We start from the raw sequence: 20,739 nt of genomic DNA on the forward strand, positions 1-20,739 counted from the left end.
CTGGCAGAGGGCAGAATTAAATGCACTGATGGAAAGCTCCTTATGCTCGGAGAAAAGATTATAGAGGAGCTTTATCCAGGAATTCAGTGTGTGAAGTTAATTGATTTATGTTGAAATATTATTTTCAGATCTGGTAATCCCCGCAGTTCTACCTCTGTTTGGGATCCATTTTAGGACAAACTGTCCTCATAAAGGGTTTGCAGGTGGGGTAAAAATATTCATATTCCTCAGTTATGTTAGTCTCAGCCTAGTAGTTGATTTTCCACTTTTATTTGTTATTATGATGAACAGTTTTCCTTGTTAACATTACAATTTATTCAAACTGAAATGAATGAAGCTGCTGTTCAATAAGTCCACATTTGAGGCAGATATACTCAGTCTTGCTCATATTTCCAGCCTTATTCTGTGACATACAAATGTGAAATAGTGGACCAATACTCTGCTTAAAAGCATAATTAAAACATATTGCCTTTTTACCGCATTGATACAAAAACTCAAGCATCAGCCATTGATTTTTGGATTAGATTGACTTTAATTACTTCAAAAAGAAGCCAAGTAACCATTTGAAGTGATATATTGCTATATGGATGAGACGTACAGTTGAACAATTGTTACAGGTTCTGGAGTAGTTAGGCATCATATCAAGTGGTCATTGATATGGTAACACCATATTTTTGGGCAAGAACATAACATTTAAACCAGTATTAAATTTTTACCGAAGAATATTTATTTTGCATATTTATTTTAATTCATCCTCTAAAAGTTTTTATTATAGATTTAAGTGTCCGACTTAACTTTTCCTTTTAGCTTTAACATTAGATGTTTTTTTGTTGGATGAAAACATTCTGAATGGTAGTGTGGTATGTGTAGGGACCGTGTATTCAGACACAGGGTTTCATTTCACGGCCTTTTTATAAAGATACGGAGGTGTAAATTACATAATGGGACAGATTTAAGAGCTACCTGAACTCTTCAGGTGGATAACCAGTAAGAGCTTAAACTCTGTGGCTATGTACCTCTAAACACTGCTGGAAAGCACTTGTGCTTGTCGACTTGTCTGTGGAGGTAAGAGGCTTCACCAACTCATGATGTAAGTGGAGCTAGAGGGCAAGTTATACAATTTGTATTGGACAGGGGAATTTTTGAGTGAGGATACCATTTATTAAAGTTAGAGATATTTGATGGATGTATAGTTTAGCAGGCCCTGTGTGGCTGGAGATATGCATCAGCCCCTGCCGAGACCCTGCAAGGATAAATGGCTGAATGGCTGGCTGGATGGATGGCTGGCTGGATGGATGGATGGGTGGATGGATGGATGGATGGATGGATGGATGGATGGATGGATGGATGGATGGATGGCTGGCTGGATGGATGGATGGATGGCTGGCTGGATGGATGGATGGATGGATGGATGATTTAGTAGGTGCTAGATAATTGTCAGTATTAACAAGATTCTTTATAAACTTGAGACCTCTTCATGCTATTCGGTCCTCAGTTGTGCAGGCTGTTAGAGCCTTGCCAAGGTACTTTGTACTGTCTTTGTAAGCGTTTCTTGTTGTTCTTCTCCTACTTGTAGTTTGACTCTTAGCTTGTTTGTCAGTGGTGTGTCTGATCATTGTGAATGCATTGTTGGTAGGTATCTACAGCAGACCCTCGCCAACAGGCATAGATGACAAAGTTTACGCCAGATTTTGATCTCAAGCACAAGTTTTGGGTTTTTTCAAACCCCATTTCTGTTTTTGTGCATTTGTTTGTTTCAGTGACATTAAAAAGAAAGAACGTTATCTGTCAGTTCTAGGGTTTTAATCTAGAAATGGTCTGGTCTTTAAAACTAATTAAATCTAATCTTCATTTTGCAAAACCACATGCCACAGATTGCAAAATGTCTGTAATTATGATAAAGTAAAATGTAAAAACCTAAAAGCAATTTAATTTTAATGTTATCATGAGATTCTAGTTCATTTTAATGACAGAGACCTCAGCTACATCATAAACGAAACATTATGTATGACTTAGCAATTACTAATATACGTCATGCCATTTAGGAAGAAAACAGGTTTTGTGTCCCATTGAGAAACACATTTATGTGCAAAATGTGCATATCAACCCCAGAAAAAGAAACAAAGGAACTTGTGAATATGTTGGCTGAAGACTCAAATACGCATGCTTCAAACTGCCTTTTACAAAGCAAAAGGTGAAATCCGTGAATGTGTTCATCTTTAACCCACAGTCACCGGTTTTGATATGGACAAACTGTGTTTGGACCCCATTGCAGTGATTTGGCTTCAATTTCTCACTCGCTATTGAACTGAAAACAAACAACTTTGTCCCTGTTGATAAATTTGATGCTTTGAGGTGGCTAAGAAAGCCATTGTTAAAAGTATATTTTGGTTAAAATCGTTGACACAGTAATCTACACCTTTTTTGTTTGTGCCTATTAGAAATAATTAAACCACCCCTCAGGGGAGTTTTGAAGACACAGAAAAAAAAGCAGCTGCACTGCAATCGTACCTCGAACACTTATAGCAAATTGAGTATGTGTGAATCAATATTTGCCCATATAGGCAGCTGGGATTACAGTGTCTTCACCAACGTGTATGTGTGTGCCTTTTTGTGGGTGTACGAGAGCATCAGAGTGTGTCAGACAGGGACTCAAGCTGTGTTGCATGGGTTCATGGTGTGCCAATGGCCACAAGGCCAATGGTATGTATGTATGTCTATATTTATGTATCTATGTCTGTCTGTCTATCTGTGAGAAATAAAGTAACATATTAAACATATGGATATTAAATATCTCATAATACTCAAACATATCATAATGGGACCTGTTGTAGGTTGTTGCAGATGTTGATATAAAAGTTATTTACTGTACAAAGAAACTAAAGACGTTTAACTTGAATGGGAAGTATGCAAGGAAGAATGTACATAAATAGCAAGACTTCATGAATAATGTTTTTTGGACAGAAAACTCTAAAGGTCACTTATTTGAACAGCAGAAAAGAGGATATGTTCGGCTTAAACCAAAGACAGCATTCCAGGAAAAGAACCTCGACTGTGAGGCACAGCGGGGGAAGTGTCATAGTTTCTTGATGTTTTGCTGTAGCAGGACATGGCAAGCTCGTCATAAATGCTACTATACATCACAGGGTGCATGAAGAATATGTGAGAGAGACCATCTGTCAAAAAAATTAAAGGTGAAGCAGAACTGGACCTGGCAACATGACAGTGACCCTCTAAAATACCAGCAAATCCAACAAGAACTGGCTGAGAATTATGAAATGGAAAGTCCAGGGATGAGTCAAAGCCCAGATCCTGATCTAAGTAAGATGCTGTGAGGTGACTTAAAATGAGGTGCACATACAATAAACCCATCAAACATCATAGTGCAGAAAGCGAGGAGTGGAACAATCTTTCCTCAGACTGACAGCAGAGATTGATAAATGGCTACAAGATGCGTCTGAAGTTATTTCAGCCAAAGGGGGCAAGACTAGCTATTGGGGTGTAAGGTGTCTTAATTTTTTCCTCAGGTAAATCACACATTTTTGTTAATATATTTTAATTAATTAGAAAAAATAATAATTTGTGTTGTTTATTGTTAATTAAACTTAATATTATTATTTCCAGAGATAACTAAAAAAGATTAAAAATCAAAATGTGAAAATTTATTTTAAATAAACTGAAAGATTGCTCTCAGCACAAACTGCTGCTGTTTCCAGGTACATTAATACAATATATATTTAGTAGTAAGCTAAATTCAGCATGAATATACAACAAATATTGAATATTATTTAGAGTAACTGTGTTGCTGAATAAACCAAATAGGCTCTGTTTACCAGCATCATTCTCTGAAATCTTCTACGCTAAATCATGAAGCCAGTTGTTCATGGATGTATACACACATACACACATTTCTTCTGTTGCCATTAGACACTGTGTAATTAACCATCCACTTGCTCATTTCTCCTTGGAGACATAGTGGGGTGGGCTCTCGGCGGATTTGGGAGAGAGAAACGCGAAGGAGGAGAGGAAGCTACTGTACTTGCTGCTCTCAACTAATGAGATTTTGTGAAGAGTTAATGTGCACTTCGTACAGTAATGCCTGACAGTCATAAAAATAGATAAATGGGAGGTTTGTGCTACAGTCAGGCCTTGTGAATTTAAATATTTAAATAATGCAGTTACAGCACGGCACATGAAAAACTGATTTAATGCCAGTAACAAATTCTGGCCCTCACATTAACTCCCAGTTAAAAAAAATAAATAAAAAATGTAAATGTTTTACATGACTCACTGGTCTCAAGACTTCATAGTTAATGCATCTGTCAGCTCGGCTGTTTCTGCGATGAATAAAAATGTCACAGAACAGCTTTGACTTACCATTTTTCTCAGAAATATGTCCTTCATTAGATAGATAAGGAATGGATGGACGGACGGATGGATGGATGGAACAACAGAAAGAAGCAAATGACAAAGTTACTATATTAAAATTTAGCATATAAAAATTATAAGGTACAATATGAATGAACAGTATTTAGAATAAAGTGTAAAATTTGGAATGTCACTTAACTTTCTCCCTTCTAAAATTAGTTGTTTTGCACTTCATGGAAAAAATTTATTCCAGACTTGTGCAAATGGAGTTAAACGTGGTAATGAAACCTTCCGGTCTTAGATTACAGTAATGATAATGAGATTTTTTTTCTATTATAAAAGTCTATTAATTAGCAGCAATAGTATTTGTGTAGAAAATCTCACTGTTTTCTGGCACCTTGTATATTAAGATTTGCATTACTCCGATTATACCAACATTACCTATTATTGGTGAATCTAATCAGTTTTCTTAGGTGCAATTAGATTCAGTCCCGTTTATTTTTTCCAGTGGTTTTCGACTTAACTTCCTAAACACAAAACTTTTAACTGGCAGGTAACTGATGTTTAGAGTTCTGCTCTCTCTGATGAATCCATGGCTAAAGGTGCTGCAGACTTAAATAGATTAAAATGCTTTTATGGGTCGATGAGAACAGGATCCTTATGTGATTTTGCTGGGGGGATTATTTTAGGAAGGTTTAAAAATGAAACTAGAGACGAGTGTGAAAAGTGGCTTGTTTCTTGGCAGCTTTAGACTTCCACTGCGCTGGGTTCACGAGCACAGGATGGCAATGGAGCAAGGCAAAGGTTCACTCTGTGCGTTGTCTGAGGGATGATGGGAACAGAAATCCACATCAGTGAGAGATGCACTGAAAAGAAACAAGCACGTAAAGGAAGCTAAACATGAATATTGGTGTTTGTTGGTTTCTGGTTTTGAGAAGGCTACAAATGTTTGTTACAGAATTAAGCAACATCTATCTTTAGATGTTTTCTCTTAGAACTCAGGAAAACAGGTTCTTGAGCGTTGATCGTCTATTACATTCTGATTGTCAGTGCTGTTTCGTACACATGGACTGGATCCCTGTGGTTACTTACAATGTTCAGGCATTTAGGCCTCCTCCTGAGTCTCCTCCCACGCTCCTTTGGGCAGACTATGTAAATAAACACTATTCTCCCTCTCATCATTACCAGACCATGATCCATAATGCAGTCTGGTCTCCCTCGGATGAAGTTCCACTACATTTACGCTATCTATTATTGAATGGAATAAAACTAGTTTAAAAAGTTGCAGCTTTTTTTTTTTTTTTTTTTTGCTCCAACAAATATCTCTGTTGCTCCACCTTTGGAGCAACAGAGATATCCCCAGCCCCTTCCAAATCACTCAGTAATGTCACCGTTTTAAATATTTAATCTGTGTGTGCACACTTGCAAACTCATGAACCAAATGATTATAAAAAGATCAGAAGATAGGAAGTTCTTGGAAAAAGCAGGTTTTAAAAGAAACCTGCTTAGGAAAAAAAATTTATTTTACCACACTCTCTATTATATTTCTAATATTTATCACATGTGTGCACACATGTTGCAGGGGGGCTTTCTCCGAGGTGGTTCTTGCAGAAGAGAAGAGGACTCGGAGGCTAGTGGCCATCAAGTGCATCCCTAAGAAAGCCCTGGAAGGGAAGGAGAACAACATTGAAAACGAGATCGCAGTTCTGCACAGGTGAGGTTACCCGCCATGCATCTGCCATGGGCTCAGAAATTAATCAGTGCGGCATCTCACAACACGTGCATGTGCAGATGCAACACAGGGGTCAACAGAAAAGATGACTAAATGTATGGTGTCAGTAGAAACAGTATGATTGTGCACCGGAAATGTCAGGAGTAAAAAAGATAGGCCTATTTTTAGTGTCCCTGTTTCTAGGGCAACAGCACACAGAGGCGGAGATGGTGTGGAGTTCCCCGCAGCAGTGTACTGAAGAAAGAAAGAGACACAGGGAGGGTGGGGATGTGGAGAGGGTATGAAAGAAAAAGAAGAGAATTACATGGGAGAAGAGGAAGAGTGGAGTTTTGGACTATTTAAAGAAGCAATAAAATAAGTAAAAGAGGGAGGCAGGGGGTTCAATGAAACATGTGATAAAGGGGGATGGGATTGTTTCAGTCTGCTAAAGGTCCAAACTTTTGTAGCCCTTCTCTGTCACTCTGCTGTTGGTGACAGCTGATATGCTCTCAATTTGACTCAAGAGCCAAGACAGATGCGTATCCGTCTGCTGGGCGCTTTGTCCAGATCAGTTTCCCCATGAGTGAGATAAGATTAGCATTTATTGTAGATTTTTGTGAAGTCCTGTGAAGTAATGTCTTTGTTTTTCCAGCTGTCATTCTGAATGTCCACCCTTCTTAACGTTTGTCATGTTTCAATGAAGGAGTTTGTTTTTTACTGTGTTGTACTTACTGCGTAATTTAATCTAAATTTACAGTTTTGCGTTCCATAAAAATGAGACAGCAGACTTTTCTGGGTGTGACCTGTTCATCACGAATGCCATCTGTTGACCAACTTGAGAGATGTGGTTCGTATCAGTATAATTTGTCTTGTATCTTCACCAGAATCAAGCACCCAAACATTGTTTCCCTGGAGGACATCTTTGAGAGTACATCTCATCTATATCTTGTCATGCAACTGTGAGTAGCCCTTCCTTTTATCCATCTGGCCATGGACTAAATCAGAGAACAACCATTTCCCTGCACATGTATGACTGTAGAAGCATGAAAATTGGATTTGATCCTGCTACTTGATCGATAAATATCCAGAAAGGTTTTTATTTTCTTGTGCTTTTTCTGTCTGTTGTGTTAAGATCCACCAAGCACACATTTCCACAGAGGCTAATGCTATAGAAATGTCAGCCTTTTCAAAAGCATTTGCAGAACATTTGGCACTTAAGATTTAATTCTAAGATATTTAGAACATGCCTCGCTCCATCTTTAACAGCATGAACTACATCTGCTACCTGTCCATCTGTATGTTCTTTCCTTGTGAGGCAGAAACCTCATAGCTTCCCATTGCCCAAGCACCTGGTATAGCTTGCTTCACAATCTGTAGCAGAAAATCTGAGCATCAAACACTAATAAAAGCTTATTTATGTCTGTGTCTTATGAAACACTGAAGTCAAAAAAAAAAAAAAAAAAACAGATACAAAAAAATAAGAGTCAGCTCAGTGAATAACAGATCATTTGTGAACATATATTTTAATGAGAGTTGTAAGAGGACACGGGGGAGGCCTGTCTGATATCAAGTGGACAAGCCTTCTGCAAAAGAGGAGCCCTGACAATGAAAGTCCTACAACCTTCTGCTGCAAGTTTTGCACTGGGAAGAGTACACAGTTGGTTTAATGACCTTAGAGTCCTAGAAGGAGTTTAAAAAGTAAAAGATCAGTAAATCAGACATCGAATGAAAACTGCTAATCTGCTAAACTGCTAAACAAAGTTTACAACTACATAACTATTATAACAAATACTTTAATTAGTTTGCTTGTGCAGGAAAAGCAAGATATTGGGCTCAAGTAGAACTAAAGTCCAGTAAAAAACTGTATTTCTAGCACTTACTTTAAATGCAAAATAGTCAGTGAGCAGCACCTTTTTCTAACATTTTTATTACTTTAAGTGATGTGAAGTTGGAGCCACAATTGGAAAAAAAAGCTCTGTCACCTCTCGTACAAAGTCTGGATCTTGGAACGTCCAATTGCTACTGATTTGAGGATGTTGAAAGTACAGACTAGTAAGATGGTTTTATAAACATTTACACAGCTTTGAGACACTTCACCAAGGCCTATGAATGCATAGCTATTATCTGAAACAGACAGAAGGTCAATCAGTGAAAAGAGGTGTTCTGCATTCTGAAGTTGTCCCTGGAAAAAATACATAATGGAAACAACGGGGCCTAAAATAAAGCCTTGAGGTACCCAACAACAGAGGTGGGCTAAAGTGGAAGATTACTTCTCTATCTGTAGAGGGAAACACCTGTCAGCCAGGAATAACTGGCACCTGCTGTGGAAACAGACACAATAAAACCAAGGCATTTACTCTCATAGAGACACTCAAACATGTGAAAAATAAAAAACAAAATGCAGCCAAACAGTATAATGACTGTTGTACAACAATAGTGTTGGTTTGGCTATGAATAACTATTAGTAACAGCCAAAGGCGATTATTAACAAAGTTAGTAATTTTAATTAAAATTACCAAGTTAGGGCTCCACCTGGTTTGGAATTAATAGCCAAACAGCTCTTAGTCTCTGTCAGTTATTGTTTTAAAAAATACCTGTCTGGTGTGGTGTGGTTTTATAGAAAACACAAATACAGAATAAACTCAAACAACTTTTCTCCAAAGTACAAGAATTTATTAACTAAATAATTAAATTCCAAGTTAAAATACTTTAGTCAACAAACTCTTTAACTAGACCAGTGACATTCAACTAAACTACTAAGTACAAATTAAAAGATAAAGGACAACTAATAAACAAGACATAAATTGCAAATAGGAACAAATAGGAATTCCTTGATATCAATGTTCAGTGTGAAAATGTATGTTTAACAACCAAGGAATTGGACATGAGGCCAAATTAGCTTTAAAAGCTAACAAAGAACAACAGCTGCTAGATGTTTAAAGAACCAGTTCACAATGCAAAGCAGAAGGGAACATAAAACACTATTTTAATAAACTAATGTTTCAAAAATCATTTTGAACAATAACATTTTGGACAATTGATTCTTAATATTGTGTTAACTAGTCATCGCAGTGACTGATTGAATGGAGTGATGGGCTATCAAGATGGTGGCGTGCTACACCCAATCGCGGCGTGAACATAGCAAGCTGTGTTGTAAAGACAGCAGAATGGTGGCTACCATTTTAGCATTAGCATAGCTCTAGCTTTAGCATTAGCAGCTGGGATAAGGCAGCAATTTTAACACATTTATATGGACTTTGCAGACATATTCTTAGGCGAGTTAGTGAGTGGAGATTAAGGGAAAACATCGATTAAACAGAAAAAGCTCAAGTTATCGGACAATCAGTGCTCAAACCACTCACTGAGATAGTTTGTATCATCAATAGTTTCTGCTTCAGCTTGGTTTGGCCCCACACATTTTAGGCATCAAAACATAGCAAAACCCAATGAAATAAACAATATTTGAATTGTTTTATCCTGAACTAATTTTCTCTGCCCAGACTCAACCTCTTCCTGTAAACCTTCTGATGAACAGGAGAGCATGTTAAATCAGCAGGTCCGAAGAACAGAGAAGATGTGGCGAAATGCTGTAACATAAATTATGTACAGAATAAAATACAGTGCATAAATAGTGCAACCATATATTAGAAAAATAACAATTACACTTGTGTATTGCACATGGGCCACTTCAAAGAATTAAGGTATCGATTAGAGTTATAGCACTGTGGTAAAAACTGTTCCTGAGGTATTAATGAGTGACCTCAACACTCTGTATCGACCCAAGGGCAGCAGCTCAAACACCCGGTGTCCTGGGTTTATGAGAATGGGTTAATACTGCATTCCTGGATTCAGTGTTTGTGCCAGTCTAATTTGCTATCTGTATGTAGTTCAGTACTTGTTTCAAGCCTGACAAGATGCAGACATCTATTACAGTGTAAAAGTAAAAAATATTTTACATATCTAAAATAGTTTGGATTGACCACTTTTTGCCTTTGAATAGAATCAATTCCTACTGTTAAAGTTAGCGTATGTGAAGGTTTTTGACAACCCAGTTGTGCCTGATGATTATTGTTTTCACCAGGAGGATGAGACACAGTTGCAAAGTCAAACTAGAACTTTGGAAGGCTTAGCACAGCACTACTCTGCTGCTAAGGTAAGGTTGTGGAACATAAATTGTCTCAGGGCATACAATATATCATGAATAAGCTGTCCAAAAAATACAAGGTAGTTATTAAAAATATAAAAGCAGACAGAGGTTACAAGATGTTCTGCTGAGGCTTTAAAAAACCCAAAGAAACAAACAATGTTGAAAGCTTGTGGAATCCAGGTGCACCTATACTGCCTGGAGAGATTTTCTACAAAACACTGAATTTTGTACAGTCCTATGAAAAGTATTTCCCCCTTTACAGGTTTATTGTGGTTTTGCCTTGTTGCCACATTTAATTGTTTTAGATAATCGAAAAACCTTTCAGACAAAATAACCTGTGTAAATAAAAAAGCTGTTTTCTTATGGTAATTTAATTTATTAGTGATCAAAAGCTTTCCAAACCACGCTAACTCTATGTGATTAAGTAACCTTTGTTAAATCATTAATTATCTGTGATTAACCAATATTTTTCAAAGTACAGTTTTACCTGCACACCCATCAAGAAATGAAGAAATTACATAACTGACAACATGAAGTAGGCTAATGGTGCATTCTATGTCTATATATAGAATTAGATTTTGCAGGTTCCCACAAATAAGACCATCAAAAGTGCTCCCTAAAGTCAGAGCTTGTCAAACAGCGACAAGTTTTGCATCAAATATGGCTTCCTTGCATGTGGAATATGTGAAAGTTGCTAAGATTAGTTATTTATTAGTACCGCTGACAGTTTGTTTATCATGACACTCCTGTAACAGATAGTTCTTTAAAATATGTTTTTGTTAGCATGTTCTTTAAGTGTTCTAACACATAAATGAGGAGAAATATATTTTCGGCTTGACCTGCTTATAGTAGTTAGCAACTTCCTTGTGAAGACACTCCTAGCTTTTAGCCCCGACTTCCAAGACAAATCAAACATAGCATGAAATATCTTAAAAAGCAGCACATCATACCCAGTTTTGTTTTTTAAACTAAGTCTTTCACATCTATAAGTCTGGACTTCAGTGAACCACGTAGAGAGTCAATGACCACAAATGGAGAAAACATGAAAAAGTTGTGAACCTTCCCATAAATACCATAGTGAGTCCAAGAGCGAATCGATGATTCAGCCTGGAGGTTACAACAGAACCTAAAGCAGCGCGGGCCTTACTGGCCTAAATTAAGATCAGTATTCATAAATCAATAAGAGGAAAGAGACTGGGCAAAAATTGCATCCATGGGGAAGTTCCAGGGCTAAAACCACTGCTGACCAGTGAGAACACAAAGGATCATCTCACAAAACCCCAATGAACCCCAATATTTTAGGGAAAATCTTCTATGCACTGAAAAGACAAATGAGGAGCTTTCTGGAAGGTATGAGTCCTGTTACATCTGGTGTAAAACTAACACAACATTTCAGAAAAGAACATCATAGAAACATGTTGTTGGTAGTGTGATGGTCTTCGGATGCTTGCCGTTTTCCGGCCCCGGTGGTTCTTGGAGGAACCATGAGTTGTTCTCTGTACCTAACAATATTATAAGGCTAATTCACACAGTTAGCTTGGGTTTAGCAAGGAGGGTAATTCAACTTTAGATTAATGAGGTGAAACATTTAAGTGTGACAAAAAAAAGTGATTTCAAAGGAAATCTGTAAAAGGTCAAATACCTTTTCACAGGACTGTAGAAGACATACATGTGTCAGTATGCATCTTTATTATGTCCACACAGTTTCCACAAACTGGTCTGTGCCGTCTTCGTTACAACTGCTCTATTCTTTGCTATATTCTGTGTTAGTGCATTTGGCCATATACCTACAAAACCAGCTCTCATTCACATATCATCCTGTTTCTATTGTTAGTTTGCAAATAAGGTCTGGGATTGAGATTGAAGAGTGCCTTATTCAGACTACATTTCTGATTGCAGTAGCTCCTAAAGCCCCACAAGCTGATTTAAAACCCTGATTTCATTTAGGCACAACATCAGTTCACTAATCTTCCACCTACATAATCTGAAGACATCTGCCCTGTTCATTTGGCTGCAATCACCAGTGTGATGGTCATAGAAAAAAAAAAGTCACAATATCAAAAATCTCAGATTGTTTTCTTCTGCAAGCTGAGATCTGGTCTAATGTGGCATGCAGAACTTCACATCCAGCATGCTTTTATTTTTAATGGTTAAGGGACGTAGCCTCATTGTTTTGTAAGGTTAAAACGATTGGAAAGGTATGCTTTTTATTTTAGCTCAAAAATAAATATCACAACTCATTTCAATTTACAGCTAATGTTAGGAGCCATGCCACTCATGAATCGGCTAATTTAGTACCCAGCTAATAAAAGTGATGTGAAAAAAGTAGGACAGCCCATTAAATATTTAGTTCTTTATTAAGATATATTCACATCCTGGTGTACAATCGATTTTTTGGATCAAAACGAAAGTGATTTAATTGTACTTAGGCAAAATAAAATTTACTTTGTTTTACTCATTTACCAAAAGAAATTTGGTTGAAAAAATTTCACTGAGAAGCTTCTTGAAACCATTTACCAGTCTCTGACATCAATCTGAGAAAACCGTCCCCCACTCCTGAATCTTAGCTGTTAGATGTTTGAGGGCTTGTTGATAGATGGCCGCAAGTAGCTTCTCGCTGAAGTTTTTTCAACCTACAGGGCTAAGATTAACTGTTAGGTGGTAGATTGTTCTAACTTTTTCCTCAGCTAGAAAATGCTAATTTGTTTCAAGGTGTTTACATGTAATTAAATCACTTTCTTTTTCAGAGATAAACAAGAAAATAGATGTCTAAATTTCTTTTTTTTTTTTTTTACATATTATTTTATTGACAGAGTTTCTGGTGGAGAACTTTTCGACCGGATTGTGGAGAAAGGGTTCTACACAGAGAGGGATGCCAGCCAGCTCATCCGCCAGATCTTGGATGCTGTTAAATATCTCCACGATATGGGAATTGTTCACAGAGATTTGAAGGTACCTTCTTTCTGAAAAGACAGATATATTTCACTCTGACTCGCAGCTGATTTTTGTTTCCCATTTTCAAACAATCCTCTTTGGTCCCTCTGTGTTTGTTTGCAGCCAGAGAATTTACTGTATTACAGCATGGATGAAGACTCCAAGATCATGATCAGTGACTTTGGTCTGTCAAAGATCGAGGGAGCGGGTAGTGTCATGTCCACAGCATGTGGTACTCCTGGTTATGTGGGTGAGGAACTCTTTCTCTGGTCATTCAGATTCTCTTCACCTTCCCCTCTGATTTCAATGAGAGCTGTTACAGCTGACATCTCCTCGTTATTCAATGGACTGTAAGAGGCTATTTAGCCACTTCTGAGGCAATTCAAGTGTTTCAGAAGAGCTCTGTTCCTGCTTCGAGTAACCTGCTAGATCATACAGTTTTACTGAAAGGTCAAGATTACTTGCATCTTGTATATATTTCACTCTGTGAATGTATATCATGTTATCTTCACAGCCCCTGAAGTTCTTGCTCAGAAACCATACAGTAAAGCTGTGGATTGTTGGTCCATAGGAGTTATTTCTTACATTTTGTGAGTTGGTCTTCTCTATCTACTTTTTAAAACATTTAAAATTAGCTTCTTTTAAAAATTATCAGGTTTAATTTTGGTCCTTTAGACTCTGTGGATATCCTCCATTTTACGATGAAAATGATGCCAAGTTATTTGAGCAGATTCTGAAAGCAGAGTACGAGTTCGACTCTCCATACTGGGATGACATCTCAGATTCAGGTGCTGCCAGAATATCTACAGTAAATACAACAATAGCGATGGCTTTTTAATTACATGAATCTAAATTTTGTTGGCAGCCAAAGACTTCATTTGTCACATGATGGAAAAGGACCCTATGAAGAGGTATACTTGTGAGCAGGCTCTCCAACATCCTTGGTAGGAAACTCAAAATAATTTCTGTATCTGCTGGAATATTTGTTTGAGTGATGCAACAAGTTTTTGTGATATTCTTAATTTCACTGTAAAAATAAAGGCTTTCAACTTTGGGGAAAAATAGATAAAAGAACAAACACAAAGTTAAGATGACACCCTGGGGGATTAGTGGCCTATTGAGGCAACTTTAGATTCGATTCAGGATTTCCATTACCAGTTCTGACCTGGATCTATCACTGCGGTGACTAATGCTGGAAACCTAACATGGGCAGGTTTATACAAACCTATCCAGGTTTTCTTTGAGAGATGCTGTTCAACTAACCCTAAAATATAACATCTTGCTCAAATCGTGCTTTAAACCTGGTTAGCCAATCCTGGGTTACTGACTCTGGATGTGAGCTAGTTTAGGTAAAACAATCACAGTAAGGAAGCAGAACAGAAGCTGTCTGCAATGGAAAAAAAAGCCAACCGATGTAGATACACTTATCACAATAATCTTGGCCAAATGTTTAAAGCATTAGTCAAATATTTTGTTATTGTGTTTTTTTCCCGATATCGTAAAAGTTGCAGGTTTGATCTCTGTGCCACAGTCCTGACTTTTCTAAAGCCTCTTAGCATTAAATGATCCACAAAAATGAGAATGTATCAGTCCAGCAGGAGAGGAGATGTTGGAAATGTCTGAGGTCATTTTCTGCCATCCAGACTCTATAATGTAACATTAGCTTGCTCTGACATGCATATATTTTTAGGGGCAGGCATTTTAATTAAGAAACACAACTAATGTTAGTTTCTAATCATCAGCTTCTAACAGGAGCAAACTTTAGAGTTAACAGTCTCTGTTTGAGGTGCATAAGGATTAATTCTGTTGAGATATAGCTCATAAAGATTTTCTGGACTAAGTAAGACATAAAGGTGTAACATAAGGGGACAAAATGGGATGTTGTTCACGCACCACCAGGCCTTTTTTTTTCATTTTCTCCTGGCATGGATTGCTTGAGAGCAGATTAGGTTTGCAGATTAGATTTGCAGCATATGTTACTATGGTGATAGACCCAGGTAAGTAAAGAGCCCGCTTTGTGACTCTGAAAATCCCAAGATTAATCTAATGTTACCTCTCTAAAGCACTAAAGGGTCCAAGATCAGTTTGCAGATTATAAATCAACACTTACAAAGCCATGCCTCCAAACCAATCAAGGGCTAGAGTCAATAAAACGAGTGGGGAAAATACCCATATCCATACATGAATGTGTGACCGCTATTCTCCACCTCTCTCAGAGTTAGGTTTTTTTTTCACAAAAGTAATCTTGATCAGAGATACAGTCTGTTGCCAACAATATCCCCCCATTCACTCATTCAAATCATTAAGTTCATGTGTGCCAGCAACCAGTAATGTAATAAATAGGAAATTATTGGAAATGACAATAACTACAAAGTTGTAGGCCACAAAAATTCACAGAATAGGTTTAAATGATGCTGAGGTGCATTGTGCATAGAGATCGCCAGCTTTCTGCACAGTCAGTATCTACAGTCCTTCAAACCTCATGTGACCTTCAGATTAGCTCAAGAATAGTTTGTTAGGCCTTTTATCTCCAAATGTGAAACAATTCAGTGATCATTACAACACATACCCAAGCCTGTTGTGTTAAAAATGATCTAACCCGAAACTTCCATGTTGCAGAATTGCCTCTGATGTTCAAATTTATTTTTGCAGGATATGTGGTGACACAGCTCTGAACAAGAACATCCATGAATCTGTCAGTGCTCAGATCAAGAAGAACTTTGCCAAAAGTAAATGGAAGGTCAGTCAACAAATTGTGGATGGAGCAGATTTACGACTGACAGGAGTTACAGTACATGCTATCTTCTCTGCCTGTTTTTCTCACTTAGATACATTCCTCCAAAAACCTGCATTCATCAGGGACATAAATGTCACAATGACATGTCATTGGGCTTATAGTGATGTTTTTTGCTGTAAACAACTGCACACACACATTTAATTGTAGGTGTGTATGCCTGGCAAGTTTTACAGCTCGAGAGACCTCCGAGTTAGTAAAATCAGACTTTTATTGTTAAAAACAGCCCCCTACAATAAAAAGTCTAAGACGTCCCAGCACAGCCAAGCATATAAAAAGAAGCAGCAATAACAACTCTCTCCCCCTGAAGCCAAAGCAGGTATGCATAAAATCTATGCCTTCCCTGATGCAGTTAATAAAAACAATTAAAATCATGTGGACAATTGCACTGGCAATGGAAGAACAGAGAAAAAAAACATCGGGGCCATCATAGAATAGTTGAGTGTATTTATTTTGGTTTTGGAATGTGGACTTAACATAAAAGCAGAGCTTACATACCCTCACTGATGAAAAATGCAAAGCAGGCAGAGGGAAGGGCCCAAGTCTGGATTCTTAATTCTTCTGCCAATCAGTGCATTTTCTGTAAAACTTTGACTAAGGCTTGAATCCTATTTCAAATGTTTTATATCACAACAATCCAGTCTGGGTTTGACTAGTCCAGGTTTGTCCAAAATGTGGCCCTTGGATCATTTGGGGCCCTCTGAATGATTTTGTGTGGCAACCGATGCAGTTTATGACTGACACAAAATTGGCCTGTCGGTAATGAAGACTTATGCAGATGAACACTTTTTGAAAATGTATTTTGGACAATATTTTCACTGATATATTAAAAACATTTTTCTTAAAATGGAACATGTTTCATATTCAACTTTTACTATCAATGTTTTTATTTTTATTTTTTTTCTTTTCTTTTCACTTTAGGGTTAGGCTTTATAAAATAACAAAATACACATTTTCAAAGCATGAGTGACCCATGTATCATTACTCTTGCTGAGAACAGAAAAAGATTTATTCTAGACCAATAAGAAAGAAAACAAAATGTAGAAAAGTCTATGCCCCTCTCTTAATAAGGCCAACATGTGATACCCTTTTTATATTACGGAATTTATAGATATTTATAGATATTACAAGAATTAATAGATCCTCTTTCTACAAACATCTGAGAACGTTCTTTGTTTCATTAGAATATTATATGTTAAGTTTATTAATGAACAAGTAAAAATAAAAAAATTCAAAATAGAAATTTCACATTTTTGTGTCCTGTAACTCTGTGTCCTTGTATGCAAGCCCCTGTTTCTACAATTTTTAGGTAATCTGTATAGCCGTGTTCCACCCAGAGACATCCTGTTTTTACTAAAGCCTCCGAGGGGGATGCTCATGCCCCGGTTTATACATTGTCTAGTTAAAGGAGGGAACGAACAAAAGAACTGATAGAACAAACTGGGAAAGAGCAGATGTCTCCTAACCCTATTTCTTAAAAACAAGCATGGTCATTGTTTTTTTTTTTTCATCTGCTCATGATTTGACCTATAATGTACCTTTTTCTCATGTGCTTGGCCCCACCCTCTAACTGAGAGTATTATAGTCCCTGGCTGCAGTCACAGTCAGCATGGCCACAAAAATCTGGCCTGTGGACGTCCACATAGACACTTACTGAACCCCTACTGGCCAGTACAGATGATTATTATGACAAAATACGGGCTTTGCGATCGAGTGGACACTAGGGCGGACTAGAAGGTTTAAATTAGGACCCGTTCTAAGGTGGCCCTGATGCTAAAGAACAATGAAAATCCCCTGTTCCTTGTTTGTAAGTTTGAAGGAAGGATAAAGGCTTTATTAATGTCAAACTCTGGTCAAACTGCAGATTGATGCTTTTTTAAATCTTATAAGGCAAACGTTCACTGTTAAAAGGCCTTTCAAAAAAACATGCAAACAAATAAAAATTATTTTTAAATGGAAAGAGTTGGATACCACAGTGTATTTGTCTTTTATTAATCCTTAATTTTTGCTTTCATTTTCATTTCTTTCTAAATAGAACCATATCAAACACTTTTTACTGAGTTGGATGCTTTTGGGTAAAGCAAGAGTTTTCACAGGGAGACCCATATCCTGTTCTCGCTGCTGACAATATATTAAAAATGTTTCTCGACCAGCAAAATAGAAAACAATAACTCAAAACATTTTGGAAAATTGTGCGCCATTCTTTTAACAACTAAAAACCTGTGAGATACTATTTATATTTCGGATCTTCATTGATTTACAGATCACTTTTGTACAAAAATCAGACTATTTTGTTTGTTTCATTAAAATATTGTGTTTAGTTTGTTTAATTTTAGAAAAGTCATGTATTAGCAACATGACAATTTTGGCTCCTGTGACAAAAAGATTTGACTTCCCAGCTGTAACCCCTAAGTTTGCTGTTCCTAAAGAATACACAATCAAAGAGCCTGCCTTATATGCCGCTGTATAAATTTCAACAAATTGCAACTTTATGTGTTACACCACAGTGTGCCTGTGTGGGTGTTTGTCATAAATAATTTAATGTAACCTCTAGTGGGCAATGTAACCTCTAGTGGGCAACACCATCTGTGATATCTGCAATTTTCGCTCCACTGTTCAGTCTAAAGAGTCTTTTCATATTTATTGTTAACGTTTTTATGTGCAAAATGTAGCATAATTTACAGCTTGGAAAGAAAAAACACAAATATAATCATCATTAATTATACTTAAAACAGTGCAACCATTGGAACAATGGTAATCCAAGGACATTTAGTAATTGAAAGTAAATGATTTACATAACATGTATGATAGAATCTGTCAGAAATAACTTATATAGCTCTGTGATTGGACTTTTTTATAAATTTGCCATGCATTCCTTTAAATACGTACTATATATACTTTATATACTACCTTTATATTCTCCACAAAGACTTATTGCTGATAAGTGGGCCAACTATATTTTGATAAGTTAATATCATAAATATTTCCTAACTTTCCTCTCCGGTGTATATTTAAGATGTTTTAGTGGATGCTTACAGTGCCTTGCGAAGGTACTCGGCCCCCTTGAACTTTTCCACCTCTTGCCACATTTCAGGCTTCAAACATAAAGATATAAGATTCAAATTTTTTGTGAAGAATCAACAACAAGTTGGACACAATCGTAAAGTGGAATGAAATTTATTGGATGTGTCAAACTTTTTTAACAAATAAAAAACTGAAAAGTGGGACGTGCAATATTATTCGGCCCCCTTGCGTTAATACTTTGTAGCGTCACCCTTTGCTGCAATTACAGCTGCAAGTCGCTTGGGGTATGTCTCTATCAATTTGGCACATCGAGACACTGAAATTTTTGTCCATTCTTCCTTGCAAAACAGCTCGAGCTCAGTGAGGTTGGATGGAGAGCGTTCGTGAACAGCAGTCTTCAGCTCTTTCCACAGTTTGGACTTTGACTTGGCCATTCCAACACCTGGATACGTTTATTTGTGAACCATTCCATTGTAGATTTGGCTTTATGTTTTGGATCATTGTCTTGTTGGAAGATAAATCTCCATCCCAGTCTCAGGTCTCTTGCAGACTCCAACAGGTTTTCTTCCAGAATGGTCCTGTATTTGGCCCCATCCATCTTCCCATCAATTTTGACCATCTTCCCTGGTGGTGCTGCCACCACCATGTTTGACAGTGGGGATGGTGTGTTCAGGGTGATGAGCTGTGTTGCTTTTACGCCAGTCTTCTCCTTGTTCGAGATGAAAGTTTAGAGGGACGGCCGGGTCTTGGTAGATTTGCAGTGGTCTGATACTCCTTCCATTTCAATATGATTGCTTGCACAGTGCTCCTTGGGATGTTTAAAGCTTGGGAAATCTTTTTGTATCCACTCATACTCGTCGTCTTCCACTTTATCTGGGACTGGGTCACGGGGGCAGCAGACTAAGCAGAGACGCCCAGACGTCCCTCTCCCCAGACACCTCCTCCAGCTCCTCCGGGGGGAGCCCAAGGCGTTCCCAGGCCAGCCAAGAGACATAGTCCCTTCAGCGTGTCCTGGGCCGTCCCCTGGGCCTCCTCCTGGTGGGATGTGCCTGGAACACCTCCCGAGGAAGGCGTCCAGGAAGCATCCGGTATAGATGCCCGAGCCACCTCAACTGGCTCCACTCAATGTGGAGGAGCAGCGGCTCTACTCCGAGCCCCTCCCGGATGGCCGAGCTCCTCACCCTATCTCTAAGGGAGTGCCCGGCCACCCTACGGAGGAAGCTCATTTCAGCCGCTTGTATCCGGGATCTTGTTCTTTCGGTCATGACCCAAAGTTCATGGCCATAGGTGAGGGTAGGAACGTAGACCGACCGGTAAATCGAGAGCTTCGCTTTTCGGCTCAGCTCTCTCTTCTCCACAACGGACCGGCACAGCACCCCATTACTGTGGCAGCCGCACCGATCCGTCTGTCGATCTCCCGTTCCATTCTTCCCTCACTCGTGAACAAGACCCCGAGATACTTAAATTCCTCCACTTGAGACAGGAACTCCCATCCAACCTGAAGAGGACAAGCCACCCTTTTCCGGTCGAGAACCATGGCCTTGGACTTGGAGGAGCTGATCTTCATCCCAGCTGCTTCACACTCGGCTGCGAACCGCCCCAGTGCATGCTGTAGGTCTTGGTTAGAGGGGGCCAGCAGGACCACGTCATCTGCAAAAAGAAGAGACGAAATCCTCTGGTCCCCAAACCTGACCCCCTCTGGCCCTTGGCTGCACCTAGAAATCCTGTCCATAAAAGTTATGAACAGGACCGGTGACAAAG

The 20,739-nt window shown here is 38.2% G+C and overlaps 1 protein-coding gene across 1 annotated transcript in view; it reads left to right on the plus strand.

Annotated features, from left to right (window-relative positions):
* camk1a (calcium/calmodulin-dependent protein kinase Ia) overlaps positions 1-20,739 on the plus strand; it is a 35,877-nt gene that overhangs the window by 6,259 nt on the left and 8,879 nt on the right. The window contains exons 3-10 of the mRNA XM_047348453.1: positions 5,951-6,082; positions 6,964-7,038; positions 13,040-13,178; positions 13,284-13,410; positions 13,675-13,750; positions 13,836-13,948; positions 14,026-14,104; positions 15,813-15,900. Coding sequence (XP_047204409.1) covers positions 5,951-6,082; positions 6,964-7,038; positions 13,040-13,178; positions 13,284-13,410; positions 13,675-13,750; positions 13,836-13,948; positions 14,026-14,104; positions 15,813-15,900 — 829 coding nt within the window. The remainder of the gene's footprint in view (positions 1-5,950; positions 6,083-6,963; positions 7,039-13,039; positions 13,179-13,283; positions 13,411-13,674; positions 13,751-13,835; positions 13,949-14,025; positions 14,105-15,812; positions 15,901-20,739) is intronic.

This window comes from Girardinichthys multiradiatus, chromosome 20 (genome assembly GCF_021462225.1).
Source record: "Girardinichthys multiradiatus isolate DD_20200921_A chromosome 20, DD_fGirMul_XY1, whole genome shotgun sequence".
NCBI lineage: Eukaryota > Metazoa > Chordata > Actinopteri > Cyprinodontiformes > Goodeidae > Girardinichthys > Girardinichthys multiradiatus.